This window comes from Myotis brandtii, unplaced genomic scaffold (genome assembly GCF_000412655.1).
Source record: "Myotis brandtii unplaced genomic scaffold, ASM41265v1 scaffold182, whole genome shotgun sequence".
In the NCBI taxonomy this organism is placed as follows: Eukaryota; Metazoa; Chordata; class Mammalia; order Chiroptera; family Vespertilionidae; genus Myotis; species Myotis brandtii.
The window spans coordinates 4,363,827-4,382,910 of NW_005356751.1; the positions used below are offsets into that span (position 1 = coordinate 4,363,827).

At 39.8% G+C, this 19,084-nt stretch overlaps 1 protein-coding gene across 1 annotated transcript in view; it reads left to right on the forward strand.

Moving 5' to 3' along the window:
- The window catches only part of FBN1 (fibrillin 1), a 243,974-nt gene that overhangs the window by 176,361 nt on the left and 48,529 nt on the right, over nucleotides 1-19,084 (forward strand). The window contains exons 31-41 of the mRNA XM_005863975.2: nucleotides 4,044-4,166; nucleotides 4,351-4,473; nucleotides 6,196-6,321; nucleotides 8,065-8,187; nucleotides 9,925-10,047; nucleotides 10,341-10,505; nucleotides 13,195-13,263; nucleotides 13,360-13,485; nucleotides 14,663-14,785; nucleotides 15,397-15,555; nucleotides 18,550-18,621. Coding sequence (XP_005864037.1) covers nucleotides 4,044-4,166; nucleotides 4,351-4,473; nucleotides 6,196-6,321; nucleotides 8,065-8,187; nucleotides 9,925-10,047; nucleotides 10,341-10,505; nucleotides 13,195-13,263; nucleotides 13,360-13,485; nucleotides 14,663-14,785; nucleotides 15,397-15,555; nucleotides 18,550-18,621 — 1,332 coding nt within the window. The remainder of the gene's footprint in view (nucleotides 1-4,043; nucleotides 4,167-4,350; nucleotides 4,474-6,195; nucleotides 6,322-8,064; nucleotides 8,188-9,924; nucleotides 10,048-10,340; nucleotides 10,506-13,194; nucleotides 13,264-13,359; nucleotides 13,486-14,662; nucleotides 14,786-15,396; nucleotides 15,556-18,549; nucleotides 18,622-19,084) is intronic.

Below are 19,084 nucleotides of genomic sequence, written 5' to 3' on the forward strand. Positions count from 1 at the left end.
TGGGCGATACAGCCTCTCCCTGTCTGAGGGCCAGAGGCGGCCAAGCAGCTCAGAGCACAGCCCTTGTTCAAATGGCAGTGGAACACACCCAAGCCTGCGCCTGGGGTCTGCTCAGGCCACACCCTTGCCCTTCCAGGGAGCCCTGCAAATAGGACCTTTGAGTCTGTGAGGCAGCTCTGGGGTTACGGAGGCTGCAGTGTCAGCCCTAAGTTTGAATTCCCTTGCTTTCCTTGGCTTATGCTTTATTCTTAATCTTAAAAAGGAATTTTCTGTCTGGAGCAAACTTGTGGGGGAAAGAGAACATTTGTACAGAAAGAGATGTTCTTGGCAAACGAGTGCTATGTTTCCTTCAGATTACTGAAGACTAGAGTGTTGTAATTAGAATGCAGCATTTTTGTTTGCTTGTTTTTCTTAGGGCTCAGTTTCCCCTTCTGTTTGTTTTTATAATGAGGTGCAGTCTTAGGCCCAAGTCTGCCACAAAACCGATTAAGGAATAATAGTTGGCACATGTGTGCACATACATACATGCAGTAACTTTTTATTCAGAGATGCCTTTATATTATGGCCAAGTCTTTCTAATTCACGTGTCACATACTGAGAGTGTAAGACATTGAAATGATGATATACAGATATTCACAAAATGGGGAATTGAATATTGGCTCCTGAGTTACTCTTTTCTCATATCCTAAAGCCCATGATACATGGCTTCTTGCAAATATAATTTCTTTTCACCTTGAAAATGTGTGGTGAAATTGCACATCTTTTCTTGAATTAGAAATTTATATTAGCATATTATTAATAATTTAAAAAGGAGGGAGAATCTCCTTTTATTTTTAATTTTGTTGTTGTTAATCTTCATGCATGGGTATTCTTTCCATTGCTTCCTAGAGAGAGTGGAAGGGAGAGAAGAAGTGGGAGGGAAAGAGAGAGACACACATTGATTTGCTGCCTCCTGCACACGCCCCCACTAGGCCAGGGATCTAACCTGCAACCCAGGTATGCTCCTTTGACTGGGAATTGAACCCGAGAACTTTTGATGTGTGGGCTGACACTCTAACCACTGAGCCCACCAGCCAGGATGCCTCTCATTTTAAAAGAAATTGTCGTTTTTTTTAGTGCAACACTAAATATGGAAAGTTAAAAATAATCCATATGATAATAAAGGTAACTTTGGTCATTGGAAAACTGGAAAGAAAAGGATTACAGAATGACTAGATTGACAGGCTATGATAATCTCTGAAAATTACACTTAGTAGAAAAGATTAGTGAAGACTTCTATGAGCCTGTTAAACTCACCAAGATTTTGAAAACTCCATAAAGCAGGACTTAGAATAAAGTCCGGGTGTACCTAAAGAAATCAGCCCAATTAGGCAGCCGGGGCCTAAGGGGAAGAGCACTAAGCAGTGGACGGGGAAAGTGAGTTCCTGGTGGTCCTGGCTCCGCCCCTCACTGGCTGTGAGGCCCTCAAAAGCCCCCATGCCTTTGGGGACCTCTGTCTCTTCCTCTTGGAAACTGAGGATAAGGAAAGTAGAATTCTAAATTCTTTCCACTTCTCTTGATTTTGTAACATTTGGAGGCTTCAATACTTAGGCAATTGAAGCTCATTGTTTCTACCTAATTCAGAGATCATGACAAATAAAGGAGGGAAATTATGAGGACTCTGCAAGAAGCGCTGGTTTGCATCATTAACTCCTCTGAGGGGCGTGATTATCTGAGGAAGAGAGACATGTCCATGGCTCTGGTTGGGGGCCCTTTAGGTCACGCTTACTTTCTTGAATTCCTGTGCCTACTTAGCACTATTATACCTGGGCAGGCCTTGGAATGTGCCGGCTCACTTATCCAGTTGGTTAAAGCTCCCAATCACATGTCTAAAGCTGCCTGGTATGTGCCTCCCTTGACCTGTTAATAACTCAATAGGTTCATGTGGTTGCCAAGGTTACATTAAAGTCACCTATGGAATACGTTGTAATTGTAAGAACTTTCAGGTGTGTTTTCACCTTATGATGACTAGTGACACTGCAAAATAACTTGGTAGGGAAATTTTATTATTTTATTTTGTGTTTCTTCTAGAAGTTCTGAAGAAGCCAAAGAGCCTAGGGCCATGTCAGAGTTTCAGATGAAATATTTGGCAAACAGCGGGTTTGCAAACACTTTCAAATAATTTAATTGGGCTTCTTAAGTAAACAAAAGGGTACACATAAGTTGCTTGCCCAGTTTCCTATTCATGCCACTATTCAAGTGAGCACTGAAAATTCTTGCAACATTTTGTAGGCCAAAATTATCCTCCTTGACCCAAATTTTGTGTTAGGCACTGGTTTCTCTATAGAGTCATCCATACCTATGAGCTCTTGTTCTTAGTTAATAAAAAAGTTGATTATGAGGTTAGATGCGTGGCTTTCCTTATCTAATGGATTAATTTTAGGAAATAAGATTATGGTACCAATTCCAACTCTGGTCATTAACAAGGTGTCCTATAATTCAATGAAATTCGGACACTGGCTTCAGGTAGATAGTGTCAGAGTCCACAAGTTAAGGGCTCAGTACCACACGACTGTCCCAATTCAAGTGCCAATCACAAGTCTAGGTTTGTTACCTGTGCTTCTGGCAGATGGGCTACAAATCCTGTAAATCAGAGGTTCCTACACCTCTTCCTTGGGTTTGATTAGTTTTCCAGAGAAGCTCACAGAACTCAGGAAACCAGTTTATTCTCTAGATTACCAATTTGTTATACGAGGATGTAACGCGGGAACAGCCAGACGGAAGAGGTGCATAGGGCAAGACATGGGGAAGGGATGTGGAACTCTGTCCCAGAGGGCACGCTCTTGCTGAATCTCCATGTGGTCACGAACCGGGAAGTTCTTCGAATCCTGTTCTTTTGGAATTTTATGGAGGCTTCTTTACATAGGCATGAGTGGCCTTGGATTGATTCACCCTCCAACCCCTCTCCCCATACCTTGTCCTAAAGTCAGGGGAGTGGGACTGAAAGTTCTAAGCCTCTAATCAGAGGGATGGTTCTCCTTCCAACCAGCCTTCCTGCCTACAGTCACCTCATTATCCATAATAAAAGACACCTTCCTCACTCTCATCACTTAGGAAATTCCAAGGTTTTAGGAGCTCTGTGGCAGAAATGGAGACAAAGACCAAATGTATAAATCTTACAATAACTTAAAATTTCACAGGAAAAAACCCATTTATATTCTTTATTGTAACATTTTTATATTAGAGAATCTATCTTGGCTAAATTTGGAAAGGAAAATTTGGAGAATGGAGAACTTTCAAGAATTGGGAGTCTTAGTAAAGTGACCCTAATCTGGTACTCCTTTTTCAGAGACATCTCCATTGGATTGATTTGAGTTTTACATGAACCATGCAAGAAGACTTGGGTCTCCAACGTGCTAGGACTCTGAGAAGCTAGAGAAAAGAAGGTTCACACACAGCCTTAAGGAAAATTCTCTGCAAATGCTTAAATTAGCAATACCTCAAGTAAAACTGTTATAAAAATAAAGCATAATTAAATAATAGTGTTTTACATTTAAGAATAAAATATATTCAATATATAGAATATGAATATAGAAAACATAGAATATGAATATAGAAAATATATTCAATATATAGAATATTTCCAATATGCCAGCACATTGCATTCCTTTGTCTGTATGATTGACTTAATAAAAATATTGGATATAGAAACGCCTGACCATAAGTGTTAATATTACAGAACATAAGGCAACTCACTTTTTAAGGTCAACTGGGAAATGTTTCCTTTTGTTTTGCAGTGACTAGACACTTACACAGTATAATGGAAAATAATTAGAGTCAATAATAGCAAGTAGTATCATGTTGTTTTTTTATAAATTGAAATTTAAAGCTGTTCAATCTTTGTAGAGTATTTAGGTGGATGTTAAACCAATATATATTTTACTGTGGGAAGTGTGAAAGTAAGTCCACTTTTGATGTTACTAAGTTCCTACCGTTACAACTTAGAAGGCCAAAAAGGTATCTGTGCTATAAACCTTTTTTTAAACTGCTGCTTCTTTTTTCAGACATCAATGAATGTGAAATCGGAGCACATAATTGCGACAGACACGCCGTATGTACCAATACAGCAGGAAGCTTCAAATGCAGCTGCAGCCCCGGATGGATCGGAGATGGCATTAAGTGCACTGGTGCGTTGGAAAATAACAGACATTTTCCCATGAACTGCAGAGATTATATGAATTCTGTAAAGAAAAATCTAATGTGTGCATTATTGATGTTCAATGACACACATTATGTTCATGTTCTGTTTCCTTCAGATCTGGATGAATGCTCCAATGTTATGTTCATAATGAAATGTTCTGTTTCCTTCAGATCTGGATGAATGCTCCAATGGAACCCACATGTGCAGCCAGCATGCAGACTGCAAGAATACCATGGGCTCCTACCGCTGCCTCTGTAAGGAAGGGTACACAGGCGATGGCTTCACTTGCACGGGTAGGTTTGTGATGGAAACAACTGTATAAATAGCAGTCAGAGAAGCAAGGTCTTTCAGACCAATTCTTTTCTGAAGGCTGTGTCGGTTATGGATGTCTTCAACATAAAAGATTAGTTCTTTGAAACTAGATCCTTGTGGGATGGAAATTTGGAGCTAGGTCAGTTAGGAAAACCTCAGAAGCTCATTATATATGTATATAGTTATTAGTGCTCTATATATCTCATTGTATCTAATGATGTCATTAATTTAAAACAAGTCACACTTCCTTTTATAAACCTTAGTTTTTATATTTTTGTGCCCATTTCTTGCTGTTGACTTGTTTTTCATGCCGTACTTGAGAGTGAGCTTGCTGTAGGAAGCTATGTTCTGGATAATGTTGGCAGTATGTGTTTTTCTCCCACAGGCTGTCATCATTATTACCCACATTGGTATAAGCAAGAATTTCCCAACTACTTTGTAAGGAATTCACTCACTTCCAGTTTTACAATATATCAGTGACATTTTTCTTCAGTTATAATTAATAGTCATGGAATCTTGTGCCCATTTCTCACTGTTGACTTGTTTTTCATGCCATACTTGAGAGTGAGCTTGCTGTAGAAAGCTATATCATGTTGGCAGTATATGTTTTTCTCCCACAGGCTGTCATCATTATCACCCCACATTGGTATAAGCAAGAATTTCCCAATTGCTTTGTAAGGAATTCACTCACTTCCAGTTTTATAATATATCAATGACATTTTTCTTCAGTTATAATTAATAGTCATGGAATTAACATGAATTGCTACATTTTTTCAATATAGATGATTAGAAATGTGATTGTGTAAATATAGTGGTGGGCAAAAGTAAGAATTAATAAATAAATAATAGTACAAGAGTAAACTGTTTCGAGTACTCCAATAGTAAACCTATATTGGCTCACCCTGTATGATACATGTACTTCCATGAACATGTAAAAACAGATAACACTTTTTATGTCAGGGCTTTGGTATTAAATAGGATACCGAGATCCATTTCTCATTGGCCACTATGTAGCATAGCTGCTCACATGACTTGAAGTGTTCATTTATCCTGAGCACTTTGCTCAGAAGAAGTCATTCAAACAAAAAAGAGGCAAGGGCCCAGTAAGTGATCTACCTGAGCTCTTTGTAACTCTCTGCAAGTTGTATCATACTTGAAATTGTTTTTGCCTAACCCGGTGAAGTTTTGTCAGCATAAACCTCTCATTACTTTTTAGAAAATATTGAGTGCTTCATGTATTAGGCACGTATGATTCTTGTGTTTGATATTTAATGCCCATGATTATTAACAACACTCAGTAACATTAAGCAGATGGGAATTTTTGGTGTCCTCTATCGTTGTTGTTCTAGCTCGTTTGCTTCCCCTCTGAGCTGAACCTGAAATTTGAAAAATAGGCACAAACCATGCTATGTTATTTTTTGCCATGGATGTGTCTTCATGTGGATGATTCTGCTGGAAAAAGCCTTGGTTGGAATGATTTGTTTAACTTATCCATTTTACGTCATTAGTGATGATTTAGCATCTGAACACCAGGTTCACAGAATATTCAATATCAGCATTCAAAAGTGAGTTTAAATGTGTCAAGGACAAAGTGTGACCAAACACCACCACACTCAGGAAGCTGACAATTATAAAAATTGTCGAACCTGAGGAGTGGGAAAACTAATGGAGAAAGAGTAACTTGTGTTTCTTTCTGGCTGCAGATCTGGATGAGTGCTCTGAGAATCTGAACTTGTGCGGCAATGGCCAGTGCCTGAACGCCCCGGGAGGATACCGCTGTGAATGCGACATGGGCTTTGTGCCCAGTGCTGACGGGAAAGCCTGCGAAGGTAACTGCTGGGGAGGCTGCTGGGGGCCTTGCAGGCCTGATGAGATTAGGTTATTTACACATTCCTGATTTTATTTTTTAGCTGAAATGTGTTTCGGCTTCAACCTCATCAACTCAGTTTGTGGAGGGATTAGGTCTCCAGCCAGATCATTTTTCTTTATGCAGAGAAAATCTTCTCTGGCCATATGCTTCATATCCAAAACCTTGGCCAGATAGTCTGCAACAGTACACTTGTTGGTCATAGGTGAGAAGAGATCACCACGTGTGTTTAACTCAGTGCAATCTATTTGTCCCCATTGCTGGGGGAAAGAACTCAAAGTGCTGGTCCCTGGGAATAGCCTATTGAAGGATTCTCTTTAGATATAGAAACACAGTTTTGAGTCTCTGCTATGGTTTGGCTTCTGGAAATAGAAACTTTAAAATAACAGCGAGCAGATAGTCTTTTCCACATAGAATAATGTCTTGGGTACATATGTCTCACATGGTCTCTAAATGTCTTTTGCAAATCTGTCCAGTAGGAGACCCTTTGGGATAATGCCATAGGTCATGATATGTCTCAGCACAAGGCTCTGTCTTTCTGATAAGTGTTGGTCAGACAGGAAGAGCCCTGGGAGCCTGTTGGCTAAGGATGGATCCCACTAGGAGACACGGGATTCTTCTCTTTGCCTACACATGTGAAATTTAAGCGCATTGTCCCTTATTGAGAAGAATTAGTCGCTACAGTGAACTAAAAAGATTTCAAGAGAAATAAACAAATGATAACAATTGACAATAGAAATTTAAACAAGACCCTGACTAATGTTCTTAACTAATAGTTGTTGCTTGTTAATAGGACATTAACTCAAAATCAATCTTGAGCTATGACATGTATACTAATTCCCTCATATAGTTCTATAAATACTTTGTTATGGAATCATTGGGTGTTCTTTATACAGTTTATATTAATATGCAAAGTTTGATATAAAATTCCTCTGAGTCAAGAAACTAGATTATGCTCTTGGTTATGTGCCTAATGCCTTGTTTAGTTTTGTTATTCCAAACATCCAAGGAAAACAGGTACTGTGCCACCTCTGGTAACATAAATAGTTGCATTCAAAGCTTTGCTTCTCTTAATGCTACAAGGGAAGGTTTTGTTTGTTTGTTTGTTCTTAATATAAATCATCCCTAGCAGAGTGGTCATGGCTATTTAAAACCAGTCTCAAGGCTGAAAATGTGCCCGTGTGTCAATTACACCAGCAGAATGTTAATCTGAGGCCGGGGCAGAGGCCTAGAAGAAGCGTCTGCAGTTTTTAGATCTCCATCAACAATAGCAAACACACGACATGGGGATACAGAGGGTTAGAAAACTGATTATCAAAGTTACCACAAAGCCTTTGTGATTCTCAAAATTTTAACCTACAATGAAAACTGTAAATGAATAGATTAAAAATAATAATAATTTAGGCTAATGTGGTCTTTTTGGCTCTTTTCAAAAGTTAAATGGACCTGTGTGAAACACCTTAAATGAGATAATATATGTAAAATGCTTAGCGCACTACTTGGCATGTAATAGAGGCTGAGAAAAAGTAAGTTCTCACCTAAAAGACATCCCTACTCATAGCAAGTCATCTAAAAGTCAATAGAAGTGCCTACATTTATGTCTGATAGTCCTGATTTTCCTAAGAACATTAGCTGATGAATTATATTAGGCAGTTTCTTTAGTAAAAAATTAATTTAATTAATTTTTTTTTTACCTTTTTCCAAGATATTGATGAGTGCTCCCTTCCAAACATCTGTGTTTTTGGAACTTGTCACAATCTTCCTGGCCTGTTCCGTTGTGAGTGTGAGATTGGCTATGAACTGGACAGAAGTGGTGGGAACTGCACAGGTAAGGTGTCCATTGGCAGCAAAATTTGCTTCCAGGGGTGCCAGGGGACTTGGCTGTTGGGGCCCTGCTGGGATTCCACAAGGATATTCAGAGTCACAAACAAAAAGCTGGGATGAAACATTAGGGATCACAGAATACCTTTTCTGAGACTTGGAACTGATTGGACATGAGGATCCAGAGGAGAGAGTTGAAGGCAGCTGAAGGAGCAGAGTTTATAACCTCAGAATCAAGCTGTGATACAGAGAATGTGCCAGGGGTGCTCCAGCTGTAAGGCTTCCCAGCCATTCCTTTTCTCCTTGGGTGCAGTTTCAGAGTTTCCTTCTGAAGGCCATGGGATCATGGGTTTTCTCCTTGTCTTCTCCAAAGCCCTACTCACTCCTTCTCAGCCCTGGCCTGCCAGTGGTCACCAGAGAATGTGGTACTCAGCCACCCATTTGTAGTGTGTCGATCCTCTTCATGTAAAGCAAAGGACTCTCTGGGAACACATGAAATACATGAGAAAAGCTATGAGCATGCCCGTAGATTGTTACTCTGTTCGCTTTGGCACTGAGTTAAGACTTTGAAAGCCATTTGCTCTTCTCCATCCTAGTCTACCCTTTGTTCAAGGATATTGAGGAAACAGTCCCCTTCTGTATGGGCTCAGGATGTCAGGAAGAAAGAGATATTCCCAGCAACTTTCACAAGTCATGACTCAGTGGCTCTCCAGATTATGACCATAAACTGCATATCCACCCTTGGCTCGTCCCCAGATTGCTCTGCACTAGGCACATTCTTCTCTTGGTTTTCCTAAAGACAGTTAGGACACCGAGCTGGGCTTCTAGCATAACACAGGAAGTTGCCTCTCCACATACCATAGCCTCTCCTCAGTGCCCCAAATTGCCATCAGCATCATTCTGTCCAACCTCATTTCTGTTAGTCTGCCCTGTCCCTCCAAGTTCCCATGAAATTTGAGCAAAATCATTTTCTGCTACAGGTTCCCGGTCCAAGGGGGATGTCCCAAGGAGAAGGGACCATCCTCATTCTTCAACCTCTCCTCTCTGAATCCCTGTTTATCTGATCTTGAGTATTTTGTGAGTGTTCAACACAAACTAAAGAATTATACAGAGTTGGAATTTGCCAAAACCCATGTCCTAAGTATCTGGAATTTTGTACATATTTTTAGGCTAGAAACTGAAAGGGAAATCCTCAAACCAGCATCAGTGACAGGAGAGAGACTCTTAGCGGCCTTGTGGAAACGCTGAGCCTCGTGCATGTGTGTGCTCACTCTGGGCTGCATCGAGGCAAGCACAGCCAATGGAGGAAGCAGCAGAAGTGCCTGCTCCTGAGGGTTCCCTGGGACATCTTACTCTAATTTGATGAAATAACAAGTCACACATATTACATACATTTTCTTAAAACCTGAGTCTGAATTTCTGGTTGACCGAGGTCACAGTCGTGTTTTGCTTTCAGTTACCTTGACTGGAATATTTTTCCGAGTTCCAAAGTCATATTTTCTCCTGATGACAAATTTGAATGCTAAATGTGTTCCAGAGGAAAAAAGACCAAAGACTATGACAGATTTCCTTCCTGAGGGGTTGTATTTCACAAGTAGAAGACTGTATTTCTAGGTGTAATTATAATGAGTAATTCTTAGAAAATTCTCACTGGGAGACCTAGATTTGGGTGCTACTATTTCATGGTAATGTCTTCCCCACATTGGCTCTTGTGACAACTCTGCCCCTTGCTGTTTGATTTTAGATGTTAATGAATGTCTGGATCCAACCACGTGTATCAGTGGGAACTGTATCAACACTCCAGGCAGCTATACCTGTGATTGTCCACCTGATTTTGAGCTGAATCCGACTCGAGTTGGCTGTGTCGGTAAGATCTTAAAACTTTTCAGAGAAGCATACTGTTTGTTATTTTTAAAGCTGCATTGAACATTACATTCTCAATTTAAAAAAAAAATAATATGAAAATGTAAACATATCCTAAATTTGTGAAATACTTTCGGATTTTTTTTCTGTAGATAAATTCCCAATTTAGTTTCTCCGTAAAAATAAATTTTGTGTTTTTAAATAGTTTCTGAAACAGTTTCTGAAATGGATTTAAATTTTCAGCCTCCACATAGAAAGAATCTGCCTGACACTTTTTTGTTTGTGTATGGTAAATAGATACCCGCTCTGGAAATTGCTATTTGGATGTTCGACCTCGAGGAGACAATGGAGATACTGCCTGTAGCAATGAAATTGGAGTTGGTGTTTCCAAAGCTTCCTGCTGCTGTTCTCTGGGGAAAGCCTGGGGTACTCCTTGTGAGCTGTGCCCTGCTGTGAACACCTGTAAGCGGACATCCTCTTATTTATTATCATTATTCTAGCTTAGGCCAATTCTCCTTGCTAGATACACAGAATAGAAGCCCCAGTGGGAGGGAGCTGCCACTAGTCTGTACTCTTCCATCAGGAAAGGATATCAATCTTCTCTGCTTTGTTGAGGGGACCCTGCTCCCAGTTTGGTGGTCAGGATGTGTCACCAGTTGGCTTGCACCAAGAGGTCAGGTGCTGTTTGATTTTAGATGTTAATGAATGCCTGGATCCAGGTTACAGTTCCCTTCTACCTGCGTGATAAGCAGATCTACTCTTCCATCAGGAAAGGAGATCAATTCTCTCTGCTTTGTTGAGGGCACCCTGCTCCCAATTTGGTGGTCAGGATGTGTCACCAGTTGGCTTGCACTAAGAGGTCAGGTGGAGCAGGTTACAGTTCCCTTCTACCTGCGTGATAAGCAGATCCCATTATGTTAAAGAACACCTTCCAGGCTAAGTCACTTATAGTGCTTCCTTTCCAGGGACACATTGATTGGTCTCTCCTTTGGCATTTATTGACTTGTTTCAGAAGCTCTAGGACAGATTTGAGTGTCCCTGAGTTTTCGAAAAAGAAGCAATTAGTTAAGCAAACGTGAAATGAAAAATTATCCCATTCTTTTTTAAAATTTCTTTATTGATTAAGTTATTACATATGTGTCCTTATCCCCACATTACCTTCGCATCCCCCACCCCCACTCATGCCCTCACCCCCCCGTTGTCTGTGTCTATTGGTAGATTATTCCATTCTTATGGTATGACTTTAAAGAAAGTTCTAGGATGATTTTAAGGCCATAAATAATATATCCTAAAAAGAATAAAAGTCTTCCCATTTTTCTAAGTGTGTCCCCCAGTATGATTCAGAGTCAGATGTAGTTTCTTTGGCAAAGATCAATGGTTGCTACTTATGCGGTATATTGGGACAGGCATTGATTCTTTCCTTGATAAAAGGCCATTTATTCAGTTTTTCTAAAAGTACTTAGAGCACCTAAAGTATGTACCTTGAGTGTGCAAAGATGAATTTCACTAGATCCTGCCCTCCAAGAGTATACTGTCTAATAAAATAAGGCCCAAGCATATAAGCAATAATTCAATGTAGGCCTCAATAAGGGAGAAAAAAGGGCAGACTGTGACATGAGTGAGAGGAACAGCCCACCTGGTTCTAATTAGGACTCCATCTCATGCCACTCATGTAACTTTGGGCAAGTTGCTTAGCAAGCCTGAGTTTCCTCATTCATAAAATGCCTCATAGGATTAAATGAAATGACTTGAGTAAAGCACTCAGCACAGGGATGAATGTTCAGCAGGCATCTCCTTCTCCCTTCTCTTCAGAAAGGGAAGTCAGTCTGGCATACGGTGGTGATGACTGCTTTTTTTAAAAAAAAGATTTATTTTTTTAGAGGGAGAGGGAGGGAGATAGAGATAGAGATAGAGATAGAGATAGAGATAGAGATAGGGGGAGAGAGAAAGAGAGAGAGAGAAACACTGATGTGAGAGCCAGACATCTATCAACTGCCTCCTGCATGCTGCAACCCAGGCATATGTCCTGACCAGGAATGAAACCAGCAGTCTTTTAGTGCATGGGATGATGCCCAACCATCTGAGCCACACTGGCCAGAGCATGACTGTGCATTGTTTTAACTGGGCCTTGAAGGAAGGGTGTGATGTGAAAGTAAAGACTTAAAAGGAGTAGTGGACAGCAGAAATAGGAGGAGAGAAAAAAGTAAAAGAGGAAGAGGAGGGTAGTTGATTTCATTGATATTGAAAGAATCAAACCAAGATGTTTAAGTGGGGGAGTCAGCTCTGTTGATTAATAATGATTAGCAAATAAAAGTCCACCTTACACCAAACTAGATTGGAGCTAAAACTGGAATATATACATATTTAAAGCTATGTATATATACATAACATTTCAGAAATCCAAGAGAGGGATTATCAAATTAGGGAAGAACATGAGGACCATGAAAGAATTGCTTCATATAGATACTCACCAGGGCTTTCCAGCAGGTTAGGGTCATTCTTATTCATGTGTTCCTGTATGTATCACACTGCTGGTGCATGGCACTGAAATAAATGCTTTTGAATGAAGCAGTTGGATCAGAGAATTAATGGGGGGAATCAAAGGACACTGTAAGAACTTGGTCAGAGGCATCAGTATTACTGTCAGTTAAACAGAGGGCAAGAAAGATCTCTCGTCATTATGGAGAGAAGTGGGGTGGGAACCAAGAAAGAGCAGCTCTTCCTAGGGCTCTGTCTGGAAAGGGTTTTGGAAACAGGCTGATTAACATTATTATTATGGAAGCTGTGATTTCCAGGAAGTAAGTCTGAACCAAACATAATAATGGAGGAGTCTGTGAGAAAATAAAAAGGAAAAGAAAATCTTTAAAAAGAAAGAAGGATGGAGATGAGGCAATAAAATAGTTCACAAGAACATAAGGCCAGGGGAGTGTGTATAGGGTTCAGAGACTGAGGACAGTGGCCATAGTAAAAGCCTTTTGAAAATGATGAGCATAGATAGAGATATTAACTTGCTTCAGATGGGTGGGGGTCACTGTTAGAGATTCCTGCAAAGGAATATGTGCAGTTGGATATGTCGGTATTTCTCTCGAGGATACCATTGCTAGAAATTTTATCCTCAAAAGAACTCAACTTGAATTTTTTGTTTCCATAGCTGAGTACAAAATTCTTTGTCCTGGTGGAGAAGGTTTTCGACCCAACCCCATCACTGTTATACTGGAAGGTAATTCTGTTTCCTTTCTCAGAAAGAGCATACATTTTGAACTTCCTTGGGTTTACTGACAATGCTGAAGAAACACTGCTGTCTTCATTTTGACAGACATTGACGAGTGCCAGGAGCTTCCAGGGCTGTGCCAAGGCGGCAAATGCATCAACACCTTCGGTAGTTTCCAGTGCCGCTGTCCCACGGGCTACTTCCTGAATGAAGATACCCGAGTGTGTGATGGTAAATGGCCCCGACAGGATGATAAGTTCTTTCCAATATTGAGAACTGACCTCAAAAGCCAGGAAAGCTGAAATTTAGCAAAATAACACAATGGTCTAAATAGGAACATAGGTAAATATGACAGGTGGCAGTGTGCACTAACATGACTGATATAATGTCATTGTCATAATGCCAAATTGCCACAAAACTCCCTCTTTTCCTGTGGGAAGTATAGTTTTATTATCTTACACTTATGTGTACAAAAGTTTTCCATGCTTTTCAGAAAAGCCATTTTTTATTAGAGCAGCACAGCTCCCATTTCAGTGACTTCTATATGCTGGGCAGTTCTGGGCTCTTCTTCCTGCCCTTCACCACTTAGCATGGGTACCAATGCATTTAAATTAGCTTCTCTTAAAGGTGGCCCCTTTGGTTTCATGATGTGATGACCCCTGTTCATCCTGGAAAGATGGAGAATATTGACCACTTTTAGCTGTAGGACTTGGGCTACAGACCAGGCTGAGAGAGATGGATTTCATTTACATGCAGGAGTCACAGGACTAGTTAGAGAAGAGACTTCCTTGCCTCCTGGAGGAAAAGTAGCCCTCTGGTCCTCCGAAAGGCTTATTGGGTGACTCAGTGACAACCTTGTTGAGTGTTAGTTGAGCATCCAGTGTGTACAGCATAGCTCTAAGATCCATGGAGTTAACAAAAGTTGGAATCCACTCCTGTGTTTGAAAATAGGGAAGGAGGTGTGAAATACCTGTTTCCATGCTCCCTTACCAACGCGGATTCATGAATCCAGCTGTCGATAGCTTCAGGATACATCATATCGTTCCATGGATTTTGTGAACATACGAAGTACTATACACAGTTGTCTTTCTGAAGGATGCTTGAGAATTATATTTTCTCCACATTTCCATCTCTGCGTGCCTTCGAGGATGTTATGGACTCAGTTATTAGGAACTCATACCAGAAAGCAAAACTTCCCTTGCTAAAACCTCCTTTTCTGAAAATGCACACCCACATTAGCACAGATAAAGGACACTGATGAACTAAACGTCTGTTTCTCTTGTCTGGATCTTAAAGTGCTCTGTGGTCTTTCTCCTTCCTTGTCAACATTTATAGTGATTCTGAGTACCAGGCTATTCCCAAGAGTGAAGTGTCCACCTTCCCATACCACTTTCTCTTTGGATTACAGATGTGAATGAATGTGAAACTCCAGGAATCTGTGGTCCAGGGACATGTTACAACACCGTTGGCAACTACACCTGCATTTGCCCTCCAGACTACATGCAAGTGAATGGGGGCAATAATTGCATGGGTAAGTCCAAGCTTTTGTTAATAATGCATGGTTGGTCCTCATCTGCAAAGAGAAAAAGAGCTTACAGGTCCAGCAATTAGTCCTTATGTTATTTGCTCCTTTCACTGTCTTTGTGAGAACCACCTCCCCTTTAAACCATGAGCTTGGCCTTTTCTCACCACCACCTCGTGTGGGTGGTTGGGAGTTTTCTTTAAACTGTAATGTTGGAAAATCCCAAACAATGGTTTAATAGTACTTCTTTTGTTTGACTTTGGGTGTATCTTTATACAATTATATTTACAGCACTGACCGGCAGTATTAAAACATCATGAGTCGGAAATGAGAAAATTACTGCCAAATAGCAGTGGAGAATTGTTACTAGGAGACGGGGTGGAGAGTCATGTAAAGTTTATTAATGCTACAGCTACATAATGACCTAGTTTTGTGGCACCAAGTATCAGGGACTATATTTCTCAGTTGTTGTTTTTCTTATGGCACTATAGGTAGATGGAAAGTTGTGTACGAATAGGCTTTGCCCTTATCAAAGTCCGTTCAAAAGAAGCTCACTGCTTGAATATCCCCTTAGAAATCCCCATGGCATCACCAATCCCTTCCTTCTTCCTTTCTTCTAGATATGAGAAGAAGTTTGTGCTACAGAAACTATTATGCTGACAACCAGACCTGTGACGGAGAACTGTTGTTCAATATGACCAAGAAGATGTGCTGCTGTTCCTACAATATTGGCCGAGCCTGGAATAAGCCCTGTGAACAGTGTCCCATCCCCAGCACAGGTGAGTTTTAGCTTCACCATCACCAAAACTACAGGTAAATCAATTCCTCATAGATTGTTGGGGAAATGAGTCTCAGCCAGGGAAGGGATGGGTGCATCGTTAATCTTCATTAGAACAAAATGAGCTCACAAAGGCAAATACTTAAATTTGCAGTTGATCCTGGTCCTTACAGCTGAAAATTTAAGTTACAGAATATGCTTTCTAATTTTTATGTTAGTTCATTTACCAGACTTACAGACTCGGCAGATCACAAAGATATACATACTGTTACCAGTCTAACTAAGGGACTGGAAACATCATGCAAAGCAATATGACAAATAAGCAAACCATATTCCCATTATTTTAACTTATTTATAACTAGTCTTGTTCCAAAATAGAATTTAAGGCAGCCCACAAAGAATCAAATGTAAAACAAGATGGCCTAAGGCAAATGGCAAACAAGGGCAAGAAACTTGGAGCAAGTTAGCGAGGCTAATCCACAGAATTCCAGCCAGGAATTTCCAAACACTCGCCAGAGATGAGCAGTAACTTTGGCTCCAAACTTCCCAGCAGCTCACATGAAAAAGGGAGACATGAGCAAGTCTAAGAATCTCAATGACCATGGAGCAAACTCAGCACTAAAGGGAAGCGCAACTCTTTTTGATATTGAGACCTGAGAGAAATTTCTTTTTCTATCCTCATAGAGAAAGATCTATATAATGTTACTTGTTTTTTAAAAAAGATAATTTATATCCTTGGAGCAAATGTGCTGAGAACTTTGGTGCACTGTTATTATAGCATATGCTAGATGATATATTTCATGTATGCAATGATGACATCACTTACTAATGTGATTATTTAGATTGAGTGAACTATTGTGTATCCTATAGAACCTACTCCATTCTCCAGAGATCCGTAATACAGCAAATCTATGTCTAGTGCTACCTGACAACACATGAAACATTTTATTTGAATAAAATATACCATTGCATCCATTGTTTACTGCAGAAATAATGTAGTATCTATCACTTAGAATTGTAAATTACCTTACTCAGCAAGATAACGCTAAACCAGATTTGATAAACTACATATAGCCCCTGGGCAAAACCTAACCCACCACCTATCTGTGTATGGACCACAAGCTAAGAATGAATTTTACATTTTTAAATGGCTGAAAAAAATTGTTAATTTTTTAAATCACCAAAAATAATTTTTTTAATCCTCGCCCAAGGATGTGGGTGTGTTTTTTATTATTATCAATTTGAGAGAGAAGAAGAAGGAGGAAGAGAAGGAGGAGGGGAAGGAGGAGGAGGAGGAGGAGAAGGAGGAGGAGGAAGAAGAGGAGGAGGGGAAGAAGGAGAAGGGGAAGAAAAAGGAAACATCGATTTACCTCCTATAAATGTTCCAACGGGGGATTGAACCCACAACCTAGGTATGTGCCCTGACAGGGAATTGAACCTGCAACCTTCTGAAGCATGGATGATGCTCTAACTAACCGAGCCACCCTGCCAGGGAAGAACAGACCTTTAAAAATAATATTTCATGACCTGAAAATGATATGAACTTCAAATTTTGGTGTCTATAAATAAAATTTTGTTAGAGCACAGCCACACTAATTTCTTTACATTGTCTATGGCTGCTTTAATGAGATGGTTGAGACTGCACAGCCTGAAAAACCTAAAATATTTACTCTTTAACCCTTTAAGAAAAAAAAATTGCTGACCCTTTGTCTGATTGTCTTTGATGATACATACCTTTGAAAAAAATACCTGTGGGTTACACTCACTTGGTGTGTGTATTCACATATAAAAGTATATGTGTATATGTCTCTATATATTTGTTTTTAATTATTTTGGAAAATAAATTTATTTTTATAAAATGTTCTATTATAAAATTTACACAAAAATCTTTTTAAATTAGATTTTGCAAAGCTAGATAGAAGTTCTAGTATTTTTTTTATCTTAATGGATATTTGTATATTCCCTTGGAGACCACATTGTAGACCCCTGATAAAGATTATCATTTACTTTCAGAACTGTCTGTCTGAGGTTTAGGCATCTGCATACTCTTACTAAAATGTAAGATGTCTTCTTCATATTGAATATTGACCAAATCCAATCATGGCTTTTCATTACCTATACAATCAGCACACATTTGAGGAGTCCCTGAAATTTACCTGGATGACCAGTGTCTGTTGGCACGACACTTATTGGAAGTGGACACTCATAGAGTAAGACATAAATCACTAGGAGAAGAACATGCTACATTTACTTCTAGAAACCGATGACTAATTTTCAATGGGTTTGACCAATAAGGCAATGGCCATCTTGAACTTAAATTTATATCATGCCGTAATAGTTACAGTCATGATCTGGAATGACAAAATCTCAGAGTTAGAAGGGACAGCAGATGACATTTAGTTCATTCTTTATTATCAACTTTGCTGAATTCAGGCATGAGAGAAAGATAGAGGGTCAGGAGAGAGAGAAAAAGCAAGAGTGCAGCACCAAAAGAAATCCAGCTCCAAAAATTGAAGTAATGGTATAAGTTGGTGGTTTGGCATGAATTAGTGATTAATAGACCTGATGTTAAGAACTTGGCTAGACTTACTATGGTCTTCCCCAACCTACTGAGGAAATGGCTTTTGTAGGCATTCCCCTTAATGCAGAGTGGAAAGAGACACTCCTGCCAGTCCTTGGGTTCAGAGGTGAACAATACCCTTATAAAAGCCCAAATTCCTACAGGCAAGTTTATACAAATGAGTGTCAGATGGTGGGAAGACCGCTGCTTGTCCCTCATGATGTCAACATGAGGTCACTTCCTGCAACATTCATCTTAAGGGCAAGATTATAATATCTGTAGGAATTTCAAGTTTATTTTTTATTTTAAATACTTCAAAATATAGATAAATATCTTTCCAGAATGTTTACAAAGTAAATTCTTTCAGCCCAATCATTGCTCTTTACTGACCCCTGTTCCTATGCCCCTCACCCCACCTTTGTCTAATCACTGCAGACGAATTTGCTACACTCTGTGGAAGTCAAAGGCCAGGCTTCGTCATTGACATTTACACCGGCTTACCTGTTGGTGAGTTATGATGCCATTGTTGGAACTTTCTGCTTTTGCCTTTGTGTTAAGAAAAGGGTTACACGTTATTTTCTCAATTTGCTTTTTTTTTTCTTAGAAGGAAAATTCATTAAACAGTGTCATTTCAATTTATTGAAACACTGATTCTTAGTTTGAAACGAACTGTGCAAACACCCCGGGTAGCTCCACCTAATTGGCAGCAGCATTTGTTGCTCATGATTAAGGGGACTGGAAGGCTTTTCACAAAATTACAATCAAGCTTAGTTAAACCAACCCTATGCATCAACAAAGAGAGAGATTCTGGGAGCAGGGCCAGTTGACGTTTGATTTGACTGTAATTCCCAATCCTGCCTTCTGACTAAGACATGCATTTAATATGACCTTTCATACCAATCCTCACGTGTAGGTTGTTCACCTAAATTCCTTCTTGTGGGTCAATTTTGTCTTTCATGGAATCTCCCCA